The 23,154-nt window shown below is 41.5% G+C and overlaps 1 protein-coding gene across 1 annotated transcript in view; it reads right to left on the bottom strand.

Moving 5' to 3' along the window:
• Positions 1 to 22,174, bottom strand: part of mbd2.L (methyl-CpG binding domain protein 2 L homeolog) — a 60,622-nt gene extending 38,448 nt beyond the window's left edge. The window contains exons 1-3 of the mRNA XM_018266883.2: positions 21,942 to 22,174; positions 9,822 to 9,981; positions 1,946 to 2,083 (exon numbers count right to left, since the gene is read on the bottom strand). Coding sequence (XP_018122372.1) covers positions 1,946 to 2,083; positions 9,822 to 9,981; positions 21,942 to 22,051 — 408 coding nt within the window. The 5' untranslated portion in view covers positions 22,052 to 22,174. The remainder of the gene's footprint in view (positions 1 to 1,945; positions 2,084 to 9,821; positions 9,982 to 21,941) is intronic.
• Positions 22,175 to 23,154: the final 980 nt, after the last annotated feature.

Raw genomic sequence — 23,154 nt, 5'->3', positions numbered from 1 at the left:
GTTCCACCTAAATATTGGGAAGGGGTTTGTTATAGTGAGAGCTGTGAAGATGTGGAATTGTCTCCCTGAATCAGTGGTACAGGCTGATACATTAGATAGGTATAAGAAGGGGTTGGATGGTGTTTAGCAAGTGAGGGAATACAGGGATATGGGAGATAGCTCATAGTACAAGTTCATCCAGGGACTGGTCCCATTGCCATTTTGGAGTCAGGAAGGATTTTTTCTCCCTCTGAGGCAAATTGGAGAGGCTTCAGATAGGTTTTTTTTTGCCTTCCTCTGGATCAACTGGCAGATAGGTAGTTAATAAAAAAAAAAAAAAAAAAGGTTGAACTCGATGGACATGTGTCTTTTTTCAACCTTACTTACTATGTTACTATGTAGAAAGGTCTATATGAATACACCAGTAAACCCTCAGTCCTCTGTCAACAGAAACACAGCATTTCTTTCCTTGTATTGTGTACACACGGACTTCTGTATCAGACTACCTGTTTTCAGCTTAAACCTCCAGGGCTAGGGCTTGAGCATGCTCAGTTTGCTTCTCTCTTCCTCTCCTCCCCTCCCTGCTGTAATCTGAGCTCAGAGCTATGAGTGAGCAGGGATCACCTGACTATTGGCCACCACTGGGATCACCTAACTATAGGAGCAGTGGCCAGCTCCATGTTGTAGCTCCCTCCCTTCCAGCTATAGTCAGGTGATCCCAGTGGTGGCCAATAAAAGGGCAACCACGTTTGAGAATTTAAACCTTGAAAGCCTAATAAAAGAAAATGTAATTTTCCGCCATTCGATCATTTCGCCGGGTGCTAACCCAATTCAATATAAAGTCCAAAAATAAAAGGAAGCACTCACGGCATAAAGGTTGTTAGAAGTCCGTAACTGAATCATATAAACATCTACGCGTTTCGGTACCTCAAGGGATCCTGATGACGGTCCCTTGAGGTACCGAAACGCATAGATGTTTATATGATTCAGTAAAGGACTTCTAATAACCTTTATGCCGTGAGTGCTTCCTTTTATTTTTGGACTATATATATATATATATATATATATATATATATATATATATATATATATATATATATATATATATATATTGCTATTGGGTTGAGCACAGTATTTGTATGGATTTTGTGATAGATAGATGATAGATAGATAGAAAGATAGATAGATAGATAGATAGATAGATGATAAATAAATAGATAGATGATAGATAAATAGATGATGGATAGATAGATGATAGATAGATGATAAATAAATAGAAATGTGATAGATAGATAGATAGATAGATAGATGATAGATAGATTATAGATCAATAGATAGATAGATAGATAGATAGATAGATAGATAGATAGATAGATAGATTATAGATAAATAGATAGAAAGAAACAGGGTCGGACTGGGCTGGCTGGACAATGTCCCACTGGCCTAGACCTGCTCCTGCAGAAATGAGCTTCCGGTCGCAGCAAAACCCAGTACGTGTGTGCAATTGCAGCACGGCGGGAAGGGGGGGGGGCCCAGTCCTACATAGATAGATGATTGATAAGATACATACATATAGGACAGTTTAGATTGATCTAAAATAATATAAAAGTAAAGAAAGTACAGGAATGTTCAGGCATTACTGATGTCTGGAATTACCTGTCTGAAAGGATGAAAAGTTGGGTGTAGCATTCTAGCACTGCAGCATTTTCCAAGGAAATGTTAATAATTTTTTGTTAAATGAATGGCAAACTTGTAGCTGATGAGTGCACAGAGCCATCCAAAATTTTGGTGAAACACAGAAATACCCTTTGAAAACCTTACAACGGCCCTTAGACAGCCACCAAGGAACCGCTAACCTTGTTAAGGGTATAAGTAGCCTGCAATTTTAAACACCGAACCCAACAAGATCCAACATGTATTACAGCTTGTACAAAGAAAAGAAGAGGTTCTCTATAAAGCCATTTACCTGCCGGGGTTGTTCAATCACCCTCTGGGGGTCTGATTTCACTTTGTTACTGGGGTGGTTGGTAACTTTGGTCACTGGCTGTTTAAAGATTGAGGCAGTTTGTCGAATAGGTAACGTCGTGTTTAAGTCTGGTTTACTCTGCAAGACAAAAGCCACAATTGTATCATTAGTATCTGCATAAAAAGACTTGGGGACTACTTCACCACTAACAGTATTAGATAAATGAACTGTTCTTAGAGAAGTCGTTTCCCCACACAATCTGGTCTAGCGGATCACATGGATGCAGGTCCGGACTGAGAATTAAAATAGGCCCTGGCATTTCAGGTACACAGAGGCCCAAACAGCCCCCACCAGCCCACTAAATAGTGACTTTCTATGGCACCTTATAGCAGCCCCTCTGGCATTTGCCAGAACCCACAGATTGCCAGTCCTGGCCTGCATGGATGTAACACTCACAATGGAATATCCAGTAGAACAATCACATTGGTTGTGTAGGAAATCATTGCCATCACATACAGCCCAACTTTAAACAGACCCTTACATGTACAATTGTACTTTTAGTCATATCCAAACATGACAGCAGTCATTTTATTTTCTCTGAAACCAACGCCTCGGAGAGGAGGGCTGCACAGCTTGCGGCTGTGGGTTTCTATTCAGATATGACAAAACAAACTCAATTTAATTCTCCATTTCATGGGCTCTCTGTTCTTTCACATTTGTGTTGTGTTAGTACTTACTAACCAAGTAGCCGCCACTGGTTATCTGAACAGTGCTCAACTAGAATGCCTACCTTATCACTGTTGCTGAACTAGACCTTTACAAATGCTTTGGAATATGGGACATAGTAGAGCTTGAGACCCAATACTGTACAATATAAATCTGTCTTTGCACGAAACGTCACTACTATTTGTTCTGGATCATATCCAGAAATAAGGACAGTGTTATACTTTGACTTACACAGATCCTTTAGTTGGGTATTAAACTAAACACACTTACTTTACATTCATTGCAAAACAATGCTCCCCAAGCCTTGCAAGCGCAATTTAATGAATGAAAGGTTAAAGGGGATGTTCCAAAACATTTTTTCAGTTCCATTGTTTTCAGATTGTTCCCCAGAAATAAAGACGTTTGTAAAACACTTTGGGTTCTTTCACTGAGGGAGGCCATACTGAGACTATAATATGCAAACTTCAGGAGCATGCTCAGATTGTAACACTGCTTTGAGTATTCTACCCAGAATGCCTTGTTTTAGAAAACTCCTCCACTAGAGGTATCAGGAGATTTCCCTAACTTGTCCCCTGCTGGTGACGTTATTATGAAGGGCACACACTAACTTCCAGCAGGTGGCAGCACTACTGAACAGCAACTAACACACAGGTTTGGCTGATTTGAAAATAACTTAGAAGGGTTGATAAGCAACCAGGAATTTCAACTGAGCATGTGCGAGATTTCAGAGCTGCAGTTGGCTGAGAAGATATAGGTAGGAGGAGCCAGTGAAATCCAAGATGGCTGCCTCAGCTAGAACTGCAGGGGAGATAGGGGAGATCTTGCAGAAGGAATAGTGAGCTGATCATTTACATCATACAAACAATTCTAACTGTTTTAAAAATCGGATTTCTTGAACTTTCACATAGTGTGTTTACTAAGAAAATGATTTTAGTTATGATTGGTGCCCTTTAATATTCCTGTCTCTGGTGTTTCAGTGTGGCAGCTTAAAATTGAGCAACATTTAGTTGATACAATTAGTTGATCCATTTCTCAGCAGCATCTGTCAAATATTAACAACTATTGTATCAATTCTAACAGCTGCCTTTAAAGGGGATGTTCACCTTCCAATTTTTTTTTCAGATTGTTCCCCAGAAATAAAGACTTTTTTTTAAAATACTTTTCATTATTTATTCTTTACAGTTTTTTTTTTCAAATTCTAAGTTTAAAGTTTAATATTCCTGTCTCTGGTGTTTCAGTCTGGCAGCTCAGGTGCTGATTCTAAACTGTCAAAATTGTGCAACATTTAGTTGATACAATTAGTTGATAAATTTCTCAGCAGCATCTGTGAAATATTAGCAACTATTGTATCAATTCTAACAGTTGCCTTTAAAGGGGTTGTTCACCTTCAAACAACTAGTTGGTTTCAGATAGATCACCAGAAATAACGACTATTTCCAATTACTTTCTATTTTCTTTGTGTCACCGTTTTTCTAATATTGAAGTGTAAATTTTCACCTTCAAAAGCAGTTCTGGGAAAGGGGGGGTCGCCGACCCTATACTATTTGATACATTTCTTATCTTTGTCCCTACTGAGCAGAATCCCTGGGTTTCATTACAGGCAGCTGTTAGAATTGATACAATAGTTGCTAATACTCCAGAGATACTGCTGAGAAATGGATCAACTAAATGTTGCAAAATTTTAACAGTTTAGAGTCTGCACCTGAATTACTGAGCTGCCAGACTCAAACACCAGAGACACAAACATTCAACTTGAAATTTAGATTTTGGAAAAATAGTAAAAAATGAATAATGGAAAGAAAATGGAAAAAAAATCTTTATTTCTGGGGAACAACTGAACTGAAAAAAGTGTTTGGAAGGTGAACAACCACGAAACTCAGAGATTCTGCTCAGCAGGGACAAAGATAAGAAATGGATCCACTAAATGTATCAATTTAGAACAGTTTACAGGGTCGACGACCCCCCTCCTTCCAGAGCTGCTGTTCAAGTTGCAAAAATGACACTTTACACTTGAATATTAGAAAAACGGTGACACATAGAAAATAGAAAGTAATTGGAAAAAGTCGTTATTTCTGGTGATCTATCTGAAACCAACTAGGCGTTTGAAGGTGAACAACCCCTTTAAAGCAGGAGGGTATTTTCCCAGTAAAGACGATTGTAGCATAAAAAGGTCCAAGATTTAGAAAGGGTTGACTATGATTTCTCTGAAAATGCACAAGTTGGGCAGTGTGGGACAAGCTAGAATATCTGTGTTTGTTGCACACCTGAAGGAACATCTACACAAAACAAAACACACACTTTCAGAATACAGTATATACAACACCCCCTTGCATGTCACCATCTCCCATAGAGCAGACACCAGCAAACAGATCATGTCTGAATGTAAGGTGGCACTTCATCAGAATCCCAGCTAAACCACAGGTATGGGATCCATTATCCGGAAACCCGTTTTCCAGAAAGCTCTAAATTACAGAAAGGCCGTCTCCCATAGACTCAATTTTATCCAAATAATCCAAATTATTAAAAATGATTTCTTTTTTCCCTGTAATAATAAAACAGTAACTTGTACTTGATCCCAACTAAGATATAATTAATCCTTATTGGAGGCAAAACCAACCTATTGGGATTATTTAATGTTTACATGATATGAAGATCCAAATTACAGAAAAGATCCCTTATCTGGAAAACCCCAGATCCCAGGCATTCTGGATAACAGGTCCCATACCTGTACAGCCATCCATATGGAAACACATACTTTATTGGGAGTAGTTGTTCAGCCCTCCAGGTATTTCTCCTTTCTCCCCATAGCACAAAAGAAGCCCATAACACATAAGCTCAGTTCAGAATTGTGCCATATTATCTACTTGATGAGAAAAACATAATATATCAAATTAGTGCCGTCCAAATGTAGGCCCAAAGGGCAGCTGTTGCTCTTTAAAGGAGAAGGAAACCCTAAAAATGAATCTGGCTAAAAATGCCATATTTTATATAGTGAATTTATTGCACGAGGCTAAAGTTTGAGCTTGTCAATAGCAGCAATGATCCAGGACTTCAAACTTGTCACAGGAGGTCACCATCTTGGAAAGTGTCTGTGACACTCACATGCTCAGTGGGCTGTGATTGGCTGTTGAGAAGCTAAGCTTAGGGCTCGTCACTAATTATCCAGCAGAAAATGAGCTTCCCTGGCTGTAATATAAGCTGATGCTACAGGTTTGCTGATTATTTAATTCTGATGCTAATTGCACTGGTTTCTGTGCTGCCATGTAGTAATTATCTGTATTAATGACTAATCAGCCTTATATTGTGACATTTCTATTCTATGTGTACTGTATATTGTGAGTGGGTCCCTAAGCTCAGTAAGTGACAGCAGCACAGAGCATGTGCAGTGAATCAGCAGAAAAGAAGATGGGGAGCTACTGGGGCATCTTCGGAGACGCAGATCTACTGGGGCGTCTTCGGAGACGCTAAAGGGCTGTGGTTGCCTTGGGCTGGTACAGAAGCACAAAACATAATTACAAAATTTCTACCTACTTCTTTAATTTGGCCTACATGCAGCCCAACAGCTCCAACCGTTTATTTGAATTACATTATTATTATTGGATTGTGTTTACTGGATATTGTAAATATACTGAACAGCATTGCCTACGGATGCAACGAATCAGGGATTCGGTTCGGTATTTGGCCAGCTTTCGGATTCAGACGAGTCCTTATGTCTGGTCGAAGTCGAATCCTTAAAATCATGTGACTTTTTGTCACAAAACAAGGAAGTAAAAAACAGTTTTGCCACATGGCTATTTTTTCCCCTCCCTGCCCTCATTTGCATAGGGTTCAGATTCGGTTCGGTATTTGTCAGAAAGGATTCTGGGGTTCGGCAGAATCCAAAATAGTAGATTCGGTGCATCCCTTCCTTACATCATATAAAGACAAATGCATAGATTCACAGCTATTACATGTACATCCCCTCTCTACATATCTGTGTCTTTATTTCACTCCATGTTGCTCATCTTGAACGATTCTTCATAAAACGCAACAGTACCCAAGGCAAGTTCTTGTTGTTGTTATACAGTGTCAGCCTTAGCAACAGAAACAAATATGCACTCACCATCCCAACCCCTGGGAGCTGCCATTATTCTTTTCAAGTCCAGCCCACTGCTCAAGGCCCCCCTTTCACAGGAGATAGTTAGTTCAACAACATTTGTCATGGCTCCCTAATTAAAGGGGTGTTTCACCGTTACGTTAACTTTTGGTATGTTATAGAATGGCCAGGTCTGAGCAACTTTTCAATTGGTCTTCATTATTTAATGTTTATAGTTTTTGAATTACTTGACTTCTTCTGACTTATTCCAGCTTTCAAATGGGGACCACTGACCCCATCTAAAAACAAATGCTCTGTAAGGCTACAAATGTATTGTTATTGCTACTTTTTATACTCATCTTTCAAGTTAGACCTCTCCTATTCATAGTCTATCTAGTCTTGTTGTATAGTTTCTAGGGTAATTTAAACCCTAACAACCATATTGCTGAAATTGCAAACTGGAGAGCTGCTGAATAAAAAACTAAATAAGTTAAAAACCACAAATGATAAAAAATGAAAACCAATTGTCTCAGAATATCACTCTCTAAATCAGACTTAAAGTTAATCTAAAGGTGCCCAACCCCTTTAACACCAGGAAAGCTGCCATTAGAGAGTTCTAGCCCAGTTTAGAAACCGTTAAATACTGCCTCCCTGGCTGGATAACTATAGATTTAATAAAGGGGGTTTACTATAATATAATAATTCAAAGACACAATTTTCGGATGTGGTCAAACACTAAAGCAAATGCAATACATCACAGTCAATTTGTTTGTTTTTTTGGCAACCCTGGTTTGAAGCAGACTCATAAGTAAAAAAAAATCTATAAAAGATAAACATATGATGGTCAATTGGAAAAGTTGTTTACAATAGGTTTATCTGTGTGTTACGTTTAGTTTTTGTCCTATATTAATAGGTTCCAGATAATGTTACTTTGTACCATCCTACTTGGTGTTCTATTTAGATACAGTATCAAAGGAATAGGATATCAAAAGGAACCATCATGTTATTTCATTATTTCAGCAATGTGGTAGATATAGAGAAAATGACTGTTTAGAGCAGGGTCACGTTTACCTTTTTATTCAGTCAGTAGCAGGGCGGGAACTAGGGGTAGGCAGAGTAGGCGCTGTCTTTTTGGTTTGCTTGACCTTTAATAGTTTTTCAATTTTATAAACTGCCTGTTCTTACCTGTGATTTGTACTATGGCAAGAACAGGCAGTTGCTGGCACAGGTACATATTTGTGGGCAATATCTTGGCTGCTGCTTGCACAGGTAAACAGATGATATGATGGCTTTTTGGCTGCTGTTGGCACAGGTGCATATTTGGGGGCAATTTTATGGATATTTTGGCCGCTGCGGGCACAAGTATATAGTTGGGGGCAATTTTATGGATATTTTGTCTGCTGCTGGCACAGGTACAGATCGGGGGCAATATAAGGGATTGGCTGCTGCTGGCTCAGGTACATGGGGCAATATTGGTGGCTGCTGGCACAGACACACTGATGTTTGGGGCAGTATGATGGATTTTTGGCTCCTGCTGGCAAAGGTACAAATTAGGGGCAATATGATGGATTTTTGGCTCCTGCTGGCACAGGTACAAATTAGGGTCAATATGATGGATTTTTTTGGGGGTACAATATGATGGATATTTTGGCTGCTGATGGACAGATCAGGGGGCAATATGGTGGCTGCTGGCACAGGCACACAGATGTTTGGGGCATTATGATGGATTTTTTGGCTGCCGCTGGCAAAGGTACAGTTTGGGGGTAACAATATGATGGATGTTTTGGCTTATGCTGGCACAGGTACAGACTGGGATCTTGGGAGCAATGTGAGGGATTGACTGCCGTTGGCACATGCACAAATGGGGGCAATAGGATAGATGCTGGCACAGGTAACATGAAGCAACACAATAGCTGCTGGCACAGGTACAGGGGGCAATATGAATAGTAAGGTGGGAAATGGTAATGCCGGACCGGGCCCTTGCCTAGTGTGCCAAAATACCTTGGCCTGGCCCTGGTCAGAAGTACTATACCCCCTAACTATAGGGGAGAACAAAAGCTTCAAAGTAAACATTGCCCACAGCAGCTACATAGGGCTCCTAAACTAGTTTCCCAGCAGACTGAGAACTGCATTTTTAGTCCCTGGTGTTTCTCGCATTTACCACTGAGGTGCATCTAACATACAGGTTAACGTGAGGTTTTGTTGCCCTGTTGGGTAGACTGAGGGGGGGGGGGCAAAAAAGTTACCACTTTATAACTCTGAATAGAAATTATCCAGTGTATTTTGTGCAGTTGATTATCTCTCGGCAATGTAATGGTTATGAGCAAAAATCATCTGCCTAAAACTGCATTAGCTACTGTTACTCCAAAGTTATAGGGTTGTCCACCTTTAAATCACTTTAAGTATGACGTAGAGAGAGATATTCTTTGGAATTGGTTTTCAATTTTATTATTGTGTTTAGTTTTTATTATTTAGCTTTTTATTCAGCAGCTCTCCAGATTGCAATTTCAACAATCTGGTAGTTAGGGTCCAAAATACCCTAGCAACCATGCATTGATTTAATTAAGAGTCTGGAATATAAATAGGAGAGGCCTGAATAGAAAGATGAGTAATAAAAAGAAATAACAATAAACTTGTAGCCTTAGAGAGCATTTGGTTTTAGATGGGGTCAGTGAACCCCTTTTGAAAGCTGGAAAGATACAGAAAAAAAGGCTAATAAATCATAAACTATAGTAAAGAAAAAATGAAGGCTTAAAATTGCCCATTCTATAACATACTAAAAGTTACATTAAAGGTGAACCACCCCTTTAAACTTTTAACTTCAATTTTGGAAAAACAGTAAAGTAATTGAAAAAAGTCTTTATTTCTGGGTAACAATCTGAAAACAACTCAACTGTAAAAGTGTTTGGAAGGTGAACAACCCCTTTAGTGGAAAATAAACAGGAGATAGAAGCAGCTTATAAGTAGGGCTTATACTGTGTCTGCAAGCAGCTGATGGAAAGGAGCTTCAGAAAGGAGAATTAGCGTAGAGAAACTTGTTAAGGCTCTATAGGAGCAGCAGGGCTTCTAACAAACCTTATTTTGATTGAGAGGATCATTTCTTAGTCTCTGTTTGTTCTTCTGCAATTTACTGGGCATCATCTTTCCCGTTCTGAAGTCAAAACTGTTGAGATCAACACTGTTTCCCAGGTACCTTGCCAACTGAGGCTTGCTTCTGAATTTCTTACCATTTGGACTAAAAAAAAGAAAATACTTTTAAAACTCTTGGAAACGGAACAACTTGCTTTCAGCAATAGATTCAACTATTTTTAAAAAAAAAAATGAATTTTTTAAAGAAAAATCTAAAATTTTGATGCTTTGGGCTGAGCGGATTCTCAGGAATCGAATGCAGGGAGTGCTGGAATCGACTCCTGTATCAAGTTCAACATCTTGTAACCTGGGGCAGATAGTTTGTAAATATAACTACAAGTAAAAGCAGTATTTGGCTTTCCCATTCTGTAATACAAGTTTGGGAACCCCTCTCAGCCTGTATAATAATTTAGTCCACTTTCAACAAATAAGAGAACAGTGGTATGTCTTTCATTTCCCAGGAACATCTGAGTACTGGGGTGTTTTCTGGACAAAGATTTTTAGTGAAGCAGTATTCAGTTTGAAATTAAATCAAATGTGAAAACCTGGCGGTGCAAAAATGTGGGTACCCTTGGAATTTTGCTAATTTGAATGCATGTAACTGCTCAATACGGATTACTGGCAACACCAAATTGGTTGGATTAGCTCGTTAAGATTTGAATTTCATAGGCAGGTGTGTCCAATCGTTAGAAAAGATATTTAAGGTGGCCAATTGCAAGTTGTGCTTCTGTTTGACTCTCCTCTGAAGAGTGACAGCATGGGATCCTCAAAGCAACTCTCAAAAGATCTGAAAACAAAGATTGATCAGTATCAGGGTTAAGGGGAAGGCTACAAAAAGCTGTCTCAGAGGTTTAAACTGTCAGTTTCAACTGTAAGGAGCCCAGGTCTGGCAGGCCAAGAAAAATACAGGAGCGGCTTATGCGGAGGATTGTGAGAATGGTTACAGACAACCCAAAGATCACTTCCAAAGACCTGCAAGAACATCTTGCTGCAGATGGTGTATCTGTACATCGTTCTACAATTCAGCACAATTTGCACAAAGAACTTCTGTATGGCAGGGGAATGAGAAAGAAGCCCTCTCTGCAATCACGCCAAAAACAGAGTCGCTTGTTGTATGCAAAAGCTCATTTAGACAAGCCACAGTCATTTTGGAACAAAGTGCTTTGGACTGATGAGACAATAATTTAGTTATTTGGAAATAACAAAAAACGCTTTACATGGCGGAAGAAGAACACGGCATTCCAAGAAAAACTCCTGCTACCTACTGTCACATTTGGTGGAGGTTCCATCATGCTCTGGGGCTGTGTGGCAAGTTCAGGGACTACTGGGGCCCTTGTTAAAATTGAGGGTCGGATGAATTCAACCCAATATCAACTAATTCTTCAGGATAATGTTCAAGCATCAGTCACAAAGTTGAAGTTACACAGGAGTTGGATATTCCAACAAGACAATGACCCTAAACACACTTGGAAATCTACAAAGACATTTATGCAGAGGGAGAAGTACAATATTCTGGAATGGCCGTCACAGTCCCCCGACTTGAATTTCATGGAAAATCTATGCAAAGATTTGAAGCAGACTGTCCTTGCTCGGCAGCCATCAAATTTAACTGAATTGGAGAGATTTTGTATGGATGAATGGTCGAAAATACCCACATCCAGAATCCAGACACTCATCAAAGACTATAGGAGACGTCTAGAGGCTGTTACATTTGCAAAAGGAGCTCAACTAGTATTGATGTGATAGCTCAGTTGGGGTGCCCACATTTATGCACCTGTCTAATTTTGTTATGATGCATATTGTATATTTTCTGTTAAAGGAAAACTATACCCCCAAAATGAACACTTAAGCAACAGATAGTTCATATCATATTAAGTGGCATATTAAAGAATCTTACCAAACTGGAATATATATTTAAGTAAATATTGCCCTTTTACATCTCTTGCCTTGAGCCACCATTTCGTGATGGTCTGTGTGCTGCCTCAGAGATCACCTGACCAGAAATACTACAACACTAACTGTAACAGGAAGAAGTGAGGAAGCAAAAGACACAACTCTGTCTGTTAATTGGCTCATGTGACCTAACATGTAAGGTTTGTTGGTATGTTTGTGAGTACAGTTAATCCTACGATCCCAGGGGGCGGCCCTTATTTTTTAAAATGGCAATTTTCTATTTATGATTACCCAATGGCACATACTACTAGAAAAGTATATTATTATGAAAATGGTTTATTTACATGAAGCAGGGTTTTACATATGAGCTGTTTTATGCAATATCTTTCTATAGAGACCTACATTGTTTGGGGGGTATAGTTTTCCTTTAATCCAATAAACTTTATGTCACTGCTGTAATACTACTGTTTCCATAAGACAGACGATAATGAACAAAACTCCAAAGAATTAAGAGGGGTTCCCAAACTTTTTCATACGACTGTATGTCCTGGTGGTTCTGTCAGATGCCACTTGATTAAAGGGGGTGTACACCATTAAAACAAGTGTCTGAATTTAAATAGCCCCTGTCATAAAAACATTTTCAAGCTCATCCTGTTTTTTGAAGATTACAGAGGTTATCCAAATGCTAAAAACGTAAACAAGTCAGAATCAGAAAATCTGGCATCTCAGACCTGCAAGGTTGTATATACCGTATATATTCGAGTATAAGCCGAGTTTTTCAGCCCCCAAAATATGCTGAAAAACTCTACCTCGGCTTTTACTCGGGTCAAGCGCAAAAACAGTCTATGAATAGTCGCCGGCGTCCAAGAATAGTCTCCAGGAATATTCGCCCGCGTCCAAGAATGGTCGCCGGCATCCAAATGGACGCCGGCACCTCCAATGGGAGCAGAAACCCTCTATTTTTTGATTGAAACTTACCAGAAGCTGCTGCATTTCTCACCCTAGGCTTATACTCGAGTCAATAAGCTTTCCCAGTTTTTGGAGGTAAAATTAGGTATTAGGTAGAGTATATACGGTAAGTAAATGGGAGGTCCCTGTCCTATTTAAAAGTTTCTCTGGTCTGCGCTGGTATTATCTGACTATTTCAGGCTTTTTGGTCAAAAATCAGAAAAATTCTGGCTTTTTGGGGAAAAGCTTGAAAAAAATCAGAAAAAAACATTCGATTTGAGTTTTCGCTCGATTTTGTCAAGTTTTTCCCTGATTAAATCAAGCTTTTTATATTATAAATAAGTTCAAATTGTGGATTCTAGTTTGGTCTAGTTTGGTCTAGTTTTTTTAAATTAAATAATCAGAAAAATTTTGGATTTTAATAAATAACCCCCTACAAATTTTCAAGACATCTACTACTGCAGCTGCTCTTTGATGGTCCCGATGTTTCTCAGGAAGCTTCAACAGAGGCTTTTCCAAATTTTTAACAGCCCTGTGAAGAAACATACCATTCCAACTTCTGCTAAATTTAAACGGGTTGTTCAGCTTTGAGTTAATGATTAGTATGATGTAGAGAGTGATATTCTGAGACAATTTGCTGCTGGTTTTCATTTTTTATTATTTGTGGTTTTTGAGTTATTTAGCTTTTTATTCCAGTTTGCAATTTCTGCTATCTTGTTGCTAGGGTCCAGATTACCATAGCAACCATGCACTGATTTGAATAAGAGACTGGAATATAAATAGGAGAGTCATAAAAAGTAGCAACAATAAATGTGTAGTCTTACAGCACATTTGTTTTTTAGATGGGGTCAGTGACCCCTATTTTAAAGCTGGAAAGAGACAGAAAAATAAGCGTGGACCCCCATTTGAATGCTGGAAAGAGTCAGAAGGAAAATAATTAAAAAACTATAAAAAAAGGAAAACTGACGGTCAATTGAAAAGTTGCTTAGAATTAGACATTCTATAACATACAAAAAATTAACTCAAAGTGAACCACCGCTTTAAAAATGGTAAAAAAAATTATTTCGGGGTTACTATATGAAAACAGAGATAGGTGTTTCAAAGATATGCAGTGTGTAACTAAACTCTAGCAGCCCTCCCCCACAGAAATCATTTTGGGCTCCACCCACTGCATTCAGACCCCACCCCCTTTTTCCCCAGGCTCCCCTGTGGCCGTGGGGTGTGCAGTATGGTAGTTACACATTTAAACCTTACGGAGCAGGAGTAGGAAATCTCCAATTCATCTGTATCAAGCAGGAAAGAGAGCCAGAACTCCTTGTTCTCACCACAGGACTCACTGAATAGCTGTGTGTGCAGAGTCACATATAATTACTACTGCTAATCAGAAGAATGGAATTCTGGCAGTCATGTATTTCCACAAAATAACCAGATTGTGCAGATGGGTGCTGTACAGGACAATTAATGGCTTAGGTCATTTTAGCCTATTTGTCTTAGAACATAGGACCGCAACATCACAAGGCCCGCAACATTGCATGGCCTGCAACAATTGCCTCTTACGTTGAACCCCTAATGCAACCCCCCACCCCAGTAACTTTCACTTAACGGGTTACGCCATTTTTTACCTATTTTTGTTAGAACATAGGACTGCAACATTGCATGGCCTGCAACAAATGCTTCTTACGTTGAACCCTAATACAACCCCCCCCCAGTAACTTTCAGTTAATGAGTTAGGCGTTTTTCGCCTATTTTTCTTAGAACATAGGACTGCAACATCACAAGGCCCGCAACATTGCATGGCCTGCAACAAATGCCTCTTACATTGAACCCCTAATGCAAACCCCCAGTAACTTTCAATTAATGGATTGGACTGCAGCATCGCATGGCCTGCAACAAATGCTTCTTACATTGAACCCCTAATGCAACCCCACCCCAGTAACTTTCGATTAATGGGTTAGGCCATTTTCCCCTATTTTTCTTAGATTATAAAACCGCAACATTGCATGGCCTGCAACGAATGCTTCTTAAGTTGAACCCCTAATGCAACCCCCAGTAACTTTCAGTTAATGTGTTAGGCCGTTTTCGCCTAATTTTCTTAGAACATAGGACTGCAACATTGCAAGGCCCGCAACATTACATGGACTACAACATTGCATGGCCTGCAACAAATGCCTCTTACATTGAACCCCTAATGCAACCACCCCCCAGTAACTTTCAATTAATGGATTGGACTGCAGCATCGCATGGCCTGCAACAAATGCTTCTTACATTGAACCCCTAATGCAACCCCCACCCCAGTAACTTTCGATTAATGGGTTAGGCCATTTTCACCTATTTTTCTTAGATTATAAAACCGCAACATTGCATGGCCTGCAACAAATGCTTCTTAAGTTGAACCCCTAATGCAACCCCCCAGTAACTTTCAGTTAATGTGTTAGGCCGTTTTCGCCTAATTTTCTTAGAACATAGGACTGCAACATTGCAAGGCCCGCAACATTACATGGACTACAACATTGCATGGCCTGCAACAAATGCCTCTTACATTGAACCCCTAATGCAACCCCCCCCAGTAACTTTAAATCAATGGATTGGACTGCAGCATCGCATGGCCTGCAACAAATGCTTCTTACATTGAACCCCTAATGCAACTCCCACCCCAGTAACTTTCAATTAATGGGTTAGGCCATTTTCGCCTAATTTTCTTTGATTATAAAACCACAACATCGCATGGCCTGCAACGAATAGGCGTTTCCGCCTATTTATCTTAGAACATAGGACTGCAACATCGCAAGGCCCGCAACGCTGCATGGACTACATGGCATGGCCTGCAACAAATGCATCTTACATTGAACCCCTAATGCAACCCCCACAGTAACTTTCAATTAATGGATTAGGCCGTTTTTCGCTTATTTTTCTTAGAACATAGGACTGCAACATTGTCTAGCCTGCAATATTGCATGGACTGCAACTAGTGCCTCTCACGTTGAACCCCTTATGCAACCCCCCCCCCCCCCAGTAACTGTCAGGTTTCCACCATTGGAGCGGAAGTTGCTGTCCTAACCCAGTCGAATCTCTGGAGCACCCAGTTTTGGGGATGTTTAATTGCCCTTTATAAGAACAGCCCATATTGCAAAGCTGCGTAGTATTTTGGAATTCTAGTACAAAAACTGACCATTTTTTCGCCGTTACTTTTTTAGCTGTTAATACTAAGGCATTCTCCCTCAGATTTGGGCTCCAATGTTTCTTGATGTATCCCAGAATAACAGCTCTTTTTATAGGTCCCAAGAAGTTCCCTGCTTAGTGCAGAATTTAGCGCTGGCATGATACAGCTTTGTACAGAAGAAATGTCAGAATACAGGTACTTGCACAGAATGAGATTTGGGAGAGTGGGCAGATGATTCTGTGGCTGATCTGCAGTGTAAATATGTTTGTGGTTACACGTTGACGTCACAATATTCTTATTTTTCTCTCCGGGGCGTAACAAGAGTGCGCCCGGGCCCCTCTGCAAAATAATCTTTAGAGGGGCCCCATCCTGAATTTAAAAAAAAGATTTACATTCAAATATATCTTTTTCCATATTGAAAAAAAATGTAATTCTAAAAACTATTTGACTACATACAGCACTGGGATAATTCAGCAAGAATAAACTCATCACAATTCTCTTTCTTTACGGGTTAGCAACAGAATATCCATCATGTCTGCAATGAAAGGGGTTGTTCACCTTTAAATGAACTTTAAGGGGCAGATTCATCAAAGGTCGAGGTCAATTTTCGCATTTCGAGCTATTTTTTGTGTACTTCGACTAGGGAATAGTCCAAATTTGATTCGAATTTGAAAAAAAATTTAAAAATTAGAATATCGAAATTTATTTACTGTCTTTTTAAAAATTCAACTTTGACTGTTCACCATCTAAAACCTGCCGAATTGCTATTTTAGCCTATGGGGGACCTCCTGTGTCTATGTGGAGTCAATTGGTGGACTTTGAGAAATCAAAGTTTTTTTGGGAAAAACTTCGAATCCAAATCGATCGAATGCGCGATTCTAAAACGGACCTAATCGACCAAAAAAAAAAACTTTGACTTCATTTCGGTTGGTCTTTTTGAATTGGAATTTCGAAGTTTTTTTAATTCGAAATTTGCAATTGATTTTTATTATTTGTGGTTTTTGGGCTATTTAGCTTTTTATTCAGCAGCTCCCTGGTTTGCAATTTCAGCCATCTGGTTGCTAGGGTCCAAATGACCCTAGCAACCATGCATTGATTTAAATAAGAGACTGGAATATGAATAGGAGAGGCCCAAATAGCAAGATGAGTAATAAAAAGTATCAATAACAATACATCTGTAGCCTTACAGATGGGGTCAGTGACCCTAGTTTGAAAGCTGGAAAGAGTCAGAAGAAGGAAGCAAATAATAAAACAATTATAAGAAATAAAAAATGAAGGGCAACTGCAAAGCTGCTTAGAATGAATAGAAAGATGAGTATTAAAAATTAGCAGCTCTCCAGTTTGCAATTTCAGCAATCTGGTTGCTAGGGTCCAAATTACCCTAGCAACCATACATTGATATGAATAAGAGACTGGAATATGAATAGGAGAGGCCTGAATAGAAAGACGAGTAATAAAAAGTAGCAATAACGATACATTTGTAGCCTTAGAGAGCATTTTTTTAGATGGGGTCAGTGAAAGCCGGAAAGTCAGAAGAAGAATGCACCTAATTCTAAGTCTATGAAAAACAAAAAATGAAGACCAATTGAAAAGCTGCTTAGAATGATCCATTCTGTAAATTACTAAATGCTAACTCAAACTTGAACCACCCCTTTAACTATTAACTCGTGGAACATTTGTTATTAATATTTGTTAATTTGTATATTTGTTTCGAATTACATTCATTTTTATTTTTATATATTGCTTTCACTTTTATATATGTTCATATCTCCCTTTTAAAGAAGTATTTAAACATAAGCTTTCTCTTTAAAATCAAGTATAGCCCTGATTAAAGTTTGGCCCAAGTGAAACTGCTGTTCTCGTCTGCAAAAATATCAGTTACTTCAAGGGACGCACTCAATCCACTATTTTGGATTCGGCCGAACACTTTGCAAAGGCTTTGCCCGAATACCGAACCAAATCCTCATTTGCATATGCAAATTAGGGGTGGAAGGGGAAAACATTACTTCCTTGTTTTGTTTCAAAAAGGTCGCACAATTTCCCTCCCCACCCCTAATTTGCATATGTAAATTAGGATTCGGATTAGTTCAGACGAATCCCAATCCTGCTAAAAAAAGGCCGAATCCTGAACCGAATCCTGGATTCAGTGCAACCCTACCCTACAAACCAGGGTCGGACTGGGGGGCCCGGGGCCCACCGGGACTGCTGGTCCAGGGCCCCCCGCCCCCCTACAGCGACGCGCAGAACTCGGCACAACTATGCGTATGCGCCGCTCGAACGCCGCCATGCGCATGTGCGAGCGGCGCTTCTCGGTGCGCATGCGCGAGGGCCGATACGCATCGCCGAAAACTTTTTTTTTTCAAAATTTTTATATTGGTAAAGGGGTCTGGCCCGGCGGGGGCCCACGAGGGTCGGGGCCCACCGGGTTTTTTCCCGGTGTCCCGCCGGGCCAGTCCGACACTGCTACAAACTTGTGCTTAGAAATACTGAGAATATTTGCCTCACAATCTCTATGGAGGGATAATGTTATTTGTATATTTAGAAGCATGTATTTTATTTGTATCTAACTGGTTTATAACAGAAGTGTACAACAGATCTATGGACTGTGAGAGGCAAAAGTATTAAAATATCTACACGCCCAGCTTTCTGAGGGACATAATTGTAACCCAAACATGCGAAGGAGACTCAGAAATGTTCATTCCTCTTCCCTGAACTTGTAGGCCCCAAACTGTAGTCATAGGTTCAGTGCTAGCAATACACACTACTACAGAATATACTGAAGCTGCTTCATGGCTGTGAGCAAGAGAATGGAATTGATAATTAAAGGAGAACTAAACCCTAAAAATGAATGTGGCTAAAAATGGCATATTGTATATAGTGAACTTATTGCACGAGGCTAAAGTTTCAGCTTGTCAATAGCAGCAATGATCCAGGACTTCAAACTTGTCACAGGGGGTCACCATCTTGGAAAGTGTCTGTGACACTCACATGCTCAGTGGGCTCTGATTGGCTGTTGAGAAGCTAAGCTTAGGGCTCGTCACTAATTATCCAGCAGAAAATGAGCTTCCCTGGCTGTAATATAAGCTGATGCTACAGGTTTGCTGATTATTAAATTCTGATGCTAATTGCACTGGTTTCTGTGCTGCCATGTAGTAATTATGTGTATTAATCACTAATCAGCCTTATATTGTGACATTTCTATTCTATGTGTACTGTATATTGTGAGTGGGTCCCTAAGCTCAGTAAGTGACAGCAGCACAGAGCATGTGCAGTGAATCAGCAGAAAAGAAGATGGGGAGCTACTGGGGCATCTTTGGAGACACAGATCTTTACTGCTAAAGGGCTGTGGTTGCCTTGGGCTGGTACAGAAAACATAATGTACAACATTTCTAGCTACTTCTTTAGTTAGGCTTTAGTTCTCCTTTAAACTGGAGCAATAAACTAACATTTTATATACGCTCTTCCTCTTCTGAACCAAATTCCTTTTAAACTGCCCAAAGGGGTCAAAAGTACATTCATTTAGGAGCACAAAGGGAACTGGTGTGTATACTAACAAGTCAGTGTGACCCACAGTGTCTCCCTGGTGCTGACCCGGTTACACACTGGTTTACACCTTTCAGAATTATGTTGACTGATAAACATACTGTACAAGGTTGTTTCAACCATTTTTGCTCTAAGTGCAGACACTGTGGGATATTCTGTGGTACCATTTCTAGAATGAAGGACCCCGTCAGCGAGACTCAGTGTATGTTTTATGGACTTGTTTTGTTTCTGTTATTCTGTTGGTTTCCCCAGTCAATTTGATGGTGTTGTTGTGTATGTGGCACTTTATATGGGACAGTAACAGTGGCTGGTGTGTTCCTGTGTTGTATGTCCCACACCCCATCTCCACACAGGTTCTGACTAGGACTAAAAGAATAGGTCATGGCATTTTAAGTACACAGGGGCCCAAACAGCCCCCACCAGGCTAATAAATTGTGAATGCCTCTGGCATCTTACAGCAGCCCTCTGGCATTTGCCAGAACCCAAAGATTGCCAGTATGGGCCTGGTCCTTAGTACAGACTTTGCCCCAGGTACTTAGTCTCCCCAGTACAGACACTGGCCCAGGTACTTATTCTCCCCAGTACAGACACTGGTCCAGGTACTTAGTCTCCCCAATACAGACACTGGCCCAGGTACTTAGTCTCCCCAGTACAGACACTGGCCCAGGTACTTATTCTCCCCAGTACAGACACTGGCCCAGGTACTTATTCTCCCCAATACAGACACTGGCCCAGGTACTTAGTCTCCCCAGTACAGACACTGGCCCAGGTACTTAGTCTCCCCAGTACAGACACTGGCCCAGGTACTTAGTCTCCCCAGTACAGACACTGGCCCAGGTACTTAGTCTCCCCAGTACAGACACTGGCCCAGGTACTTAGTCTCCCCAGTACAGACACTGGCCCAGGTACTTATTCTCCCCAGTACAGACACTGGCCCAGGTACTTATTCTCCCCAATACAGACACTGGCCCAGGTACTTAGTCTCCCCAGTACAGACACTGGCCCAGGTACTTAGTCTCCCCAGTACAGACACTGGCCCAGGTACTTATTCTCCCCAGTACAGACACTGGCCCAGGTACTTATTCTCCCCAATACAGACACTGGCCCAGGTACTTAGTCTCCCCAGTACAGACACTGGCCCAGGTACTTAGTCTCCCCAGTACAGACACTGGCCCAGGTACTTAGTCTCCCCAGTACAGACACTGGCCCAGGTACTTAGTCTCCCCAGTACAGACACTGGCCCAGGTACTTAGTCTCCCAGTACAGACACTGGCCCAGGTACTTATTCTCCCCAGTACAGACACTGGCCCAGGTACTTAGTCTCCCAGTACAGACACTGGCCCAGGTACTTAGTCTCCCAGTACAGACACTGGCCCAGGTACTTATTCTCCCCAGTACAGACACTGGCCCAGGTACTTAGTCTCCCAGTACAGACACTGGCCCAGGTACTTAGTCTCCCAGTACAGACACTGGCCCAGGTACTTAGTCTCCCAGTACAGACACTGGCCCAGGTACTTAGTCTCCCAGTACAGACACTGGCCCAGGTACTTACTCTCCCAGTACAGACACTGGCCCAGGTACTTAGTCTCCCAGTACAGACACTGGCCCAGGTACTTAGTCTCCCAGTACAGACACTGGCCCAGGTACTTAGTCTCCCAGTACAGACACTGGCCCAGGTACTTAGTCTCCCAGTACAGACACTGGCCCAGGAACTTAGTCTCCCCAGTACAGACACTGGCCCAGGTACTTAGTCTCCCAGTACAGACACTGGCCAAGGTACTTATTCTCCCCAGTACAGACACTGGCCCAGGTACTTAGTCTCCCAGTACAGACACTGGCCCAGGTACTTAGTCTCCCAGTACAGACACTGGCCCAGGTACTTAGTCTCCCAGTACAGACACTGGCCCAGGTACTTAGTCTCCCAGTACAGACACTGGCCCAGGTACTTATTCTCCCCAGTACAGACACTGGCCCAGGTACTTATTCTCCCCAATACAGACACTGGCCCAGGTACTTAGTCTCCCAGTACAGACACTGGCCCAGGTACTTAGTCTCCCAGTACAGACACTGGCCCAGGTACTTATTCTCCCCAGTACAGACACTGGCCCAGGTACTTAGTCTCCCAGTACAGACACTGGCCCAGGTACTTAGTCTCCCAGTACAGACACTGGCCCAGGTACTTAGTCTCCCAGTACAGACACTGGCCCAGGTACTTAGTCTCCCAGTACAGACACTGGCCCAGGTACTTATTCTCCCCAGTACAGACACTGGTCCCCAGTTACACAGCAGGTAGAGAATGTGACAGAGTTGAGACACTGGTTGCCAGTAGCAGTCCCACTCAGCATGTCCATGAGCTGTCACTCACACTGTCACTCACAGTCACACACTGTCACATACAGTCACTCACACTGTCAGTCAGTCACACAGAGTCAGTGGGACCCATTACACGTGCCTGACATGTCCCACCCGAGACGCTCCCATCACGTCACGCCTGACAGCTCACCCTGCCCCCCACTTTGTACCTATAGTAATAGACATCGCTCTTGCCAGCGCTGAGGCCGGACTTCCTGATCACCTCCTCCTTCTTCCATCCCGCCGGCAGCGCCGGACACTCCATCCTTCGTTTCTCCATGGAGCCGCTTGTGTATGTGGGGGTTCAGGGGGAAACTACTGGGGTGAGCTCCTCTCGCGGCCCGGAGCCGCCCACTCTCTGCCTCTCCCCCTAGCGGGCGGTGTGTGTGGGACACTCCTATATGAGAAACCGGCGCTTGATCCCGTCACCAACTTGTCACACCACCCCTTGACAACGGGACATAATCCCTCCGCGTAAAATAGTCCCTCCTCTTGTGTGTGGGAGTGAGACAGAGCGCAGGGCAGGTACATATGAGCCAAATGACTTTATGTCCAGGGCAAACTTAACGCCTTCGCTGCTGAGGGGCAGACACAGTGTAAAATCTGTGCTCTACTGTTATATATAGTTTTATGATCAATACTGGGGTGTCTGTGTGGTTTATTAATTCAGATCAGGCTGGGCCTCAATGAAAGAAATTTGTAATTAGAAGGCCTGTCATGTTTCTCTCATACTATGGAGAAAAATATAGGAAGGCCAGTCTGTTGGTCCAGAAAAGGTGGCAACCCCACCTCAATGTCTGTGTGAGGAGAAAGAGAACAATTGGCTGTGGAAATAAATATTGTGGTTCCCATACAGGGGCAGCTTTGCCTGTGGAATAAACCAATGTAGGCAGGGGTGTAACTGACGATGTCCTGAAGCCGTGAAAAGACCCAAAGTGATGAAAAGAGCTGAACTTGAAGTCCTGAAACCGCAAAAAGACCCGAAGTCATGAAAAGAGCCGAACTGCCGATGTCCCGAAGCCGCGAAAAGACCTGAAGTGACGAAAAGAGCCGAACTTGAAGTCCTGAAGCAGCAAAAAGATCTGAAGTATGAAAAGAGCTGAACTTGATGTACCGAAGCCACGAAAAGACCCAAAGTGACGAAAAGAGCCGAACTTAAAGTCGCCAAAAGACCCGAAGTACGAAAAGAGCCGAACTTGAAGTCCTGAAGCAGCAAAAAGATCTGAAGTATGAAAAGAGCTGAACTTGATGTACCGAAGCCGCGAAAAGAACCAAAGTGACGAAAAGAGCCAAACTTAAAGTCGCAAAAAGAGCCGAAGTACGAAAAGAGCCGAAGTACGAAAAGAGCCAAAGTTCCTGAATTCACGAGTTCAATTCTACTGA

The sequence above is a fragment of the Xenopus laevis genome, chromosome 1L (genome assembly GCF_017654675.1).
Source record: "Xenopus laevis strain J_2021 chromosome 1L, Xenopus_laevis_v10.1, whole genome shotgun sequence".
Lineage (NCBI taxonomy): Eukaryota > Metazoa > Chordata > Amphibia > Anura > Pipidae > Xenopus > Xenopus laevis.
This window is presented reverse-complemented; position numbering and strand designations above follow the sequence as displayed.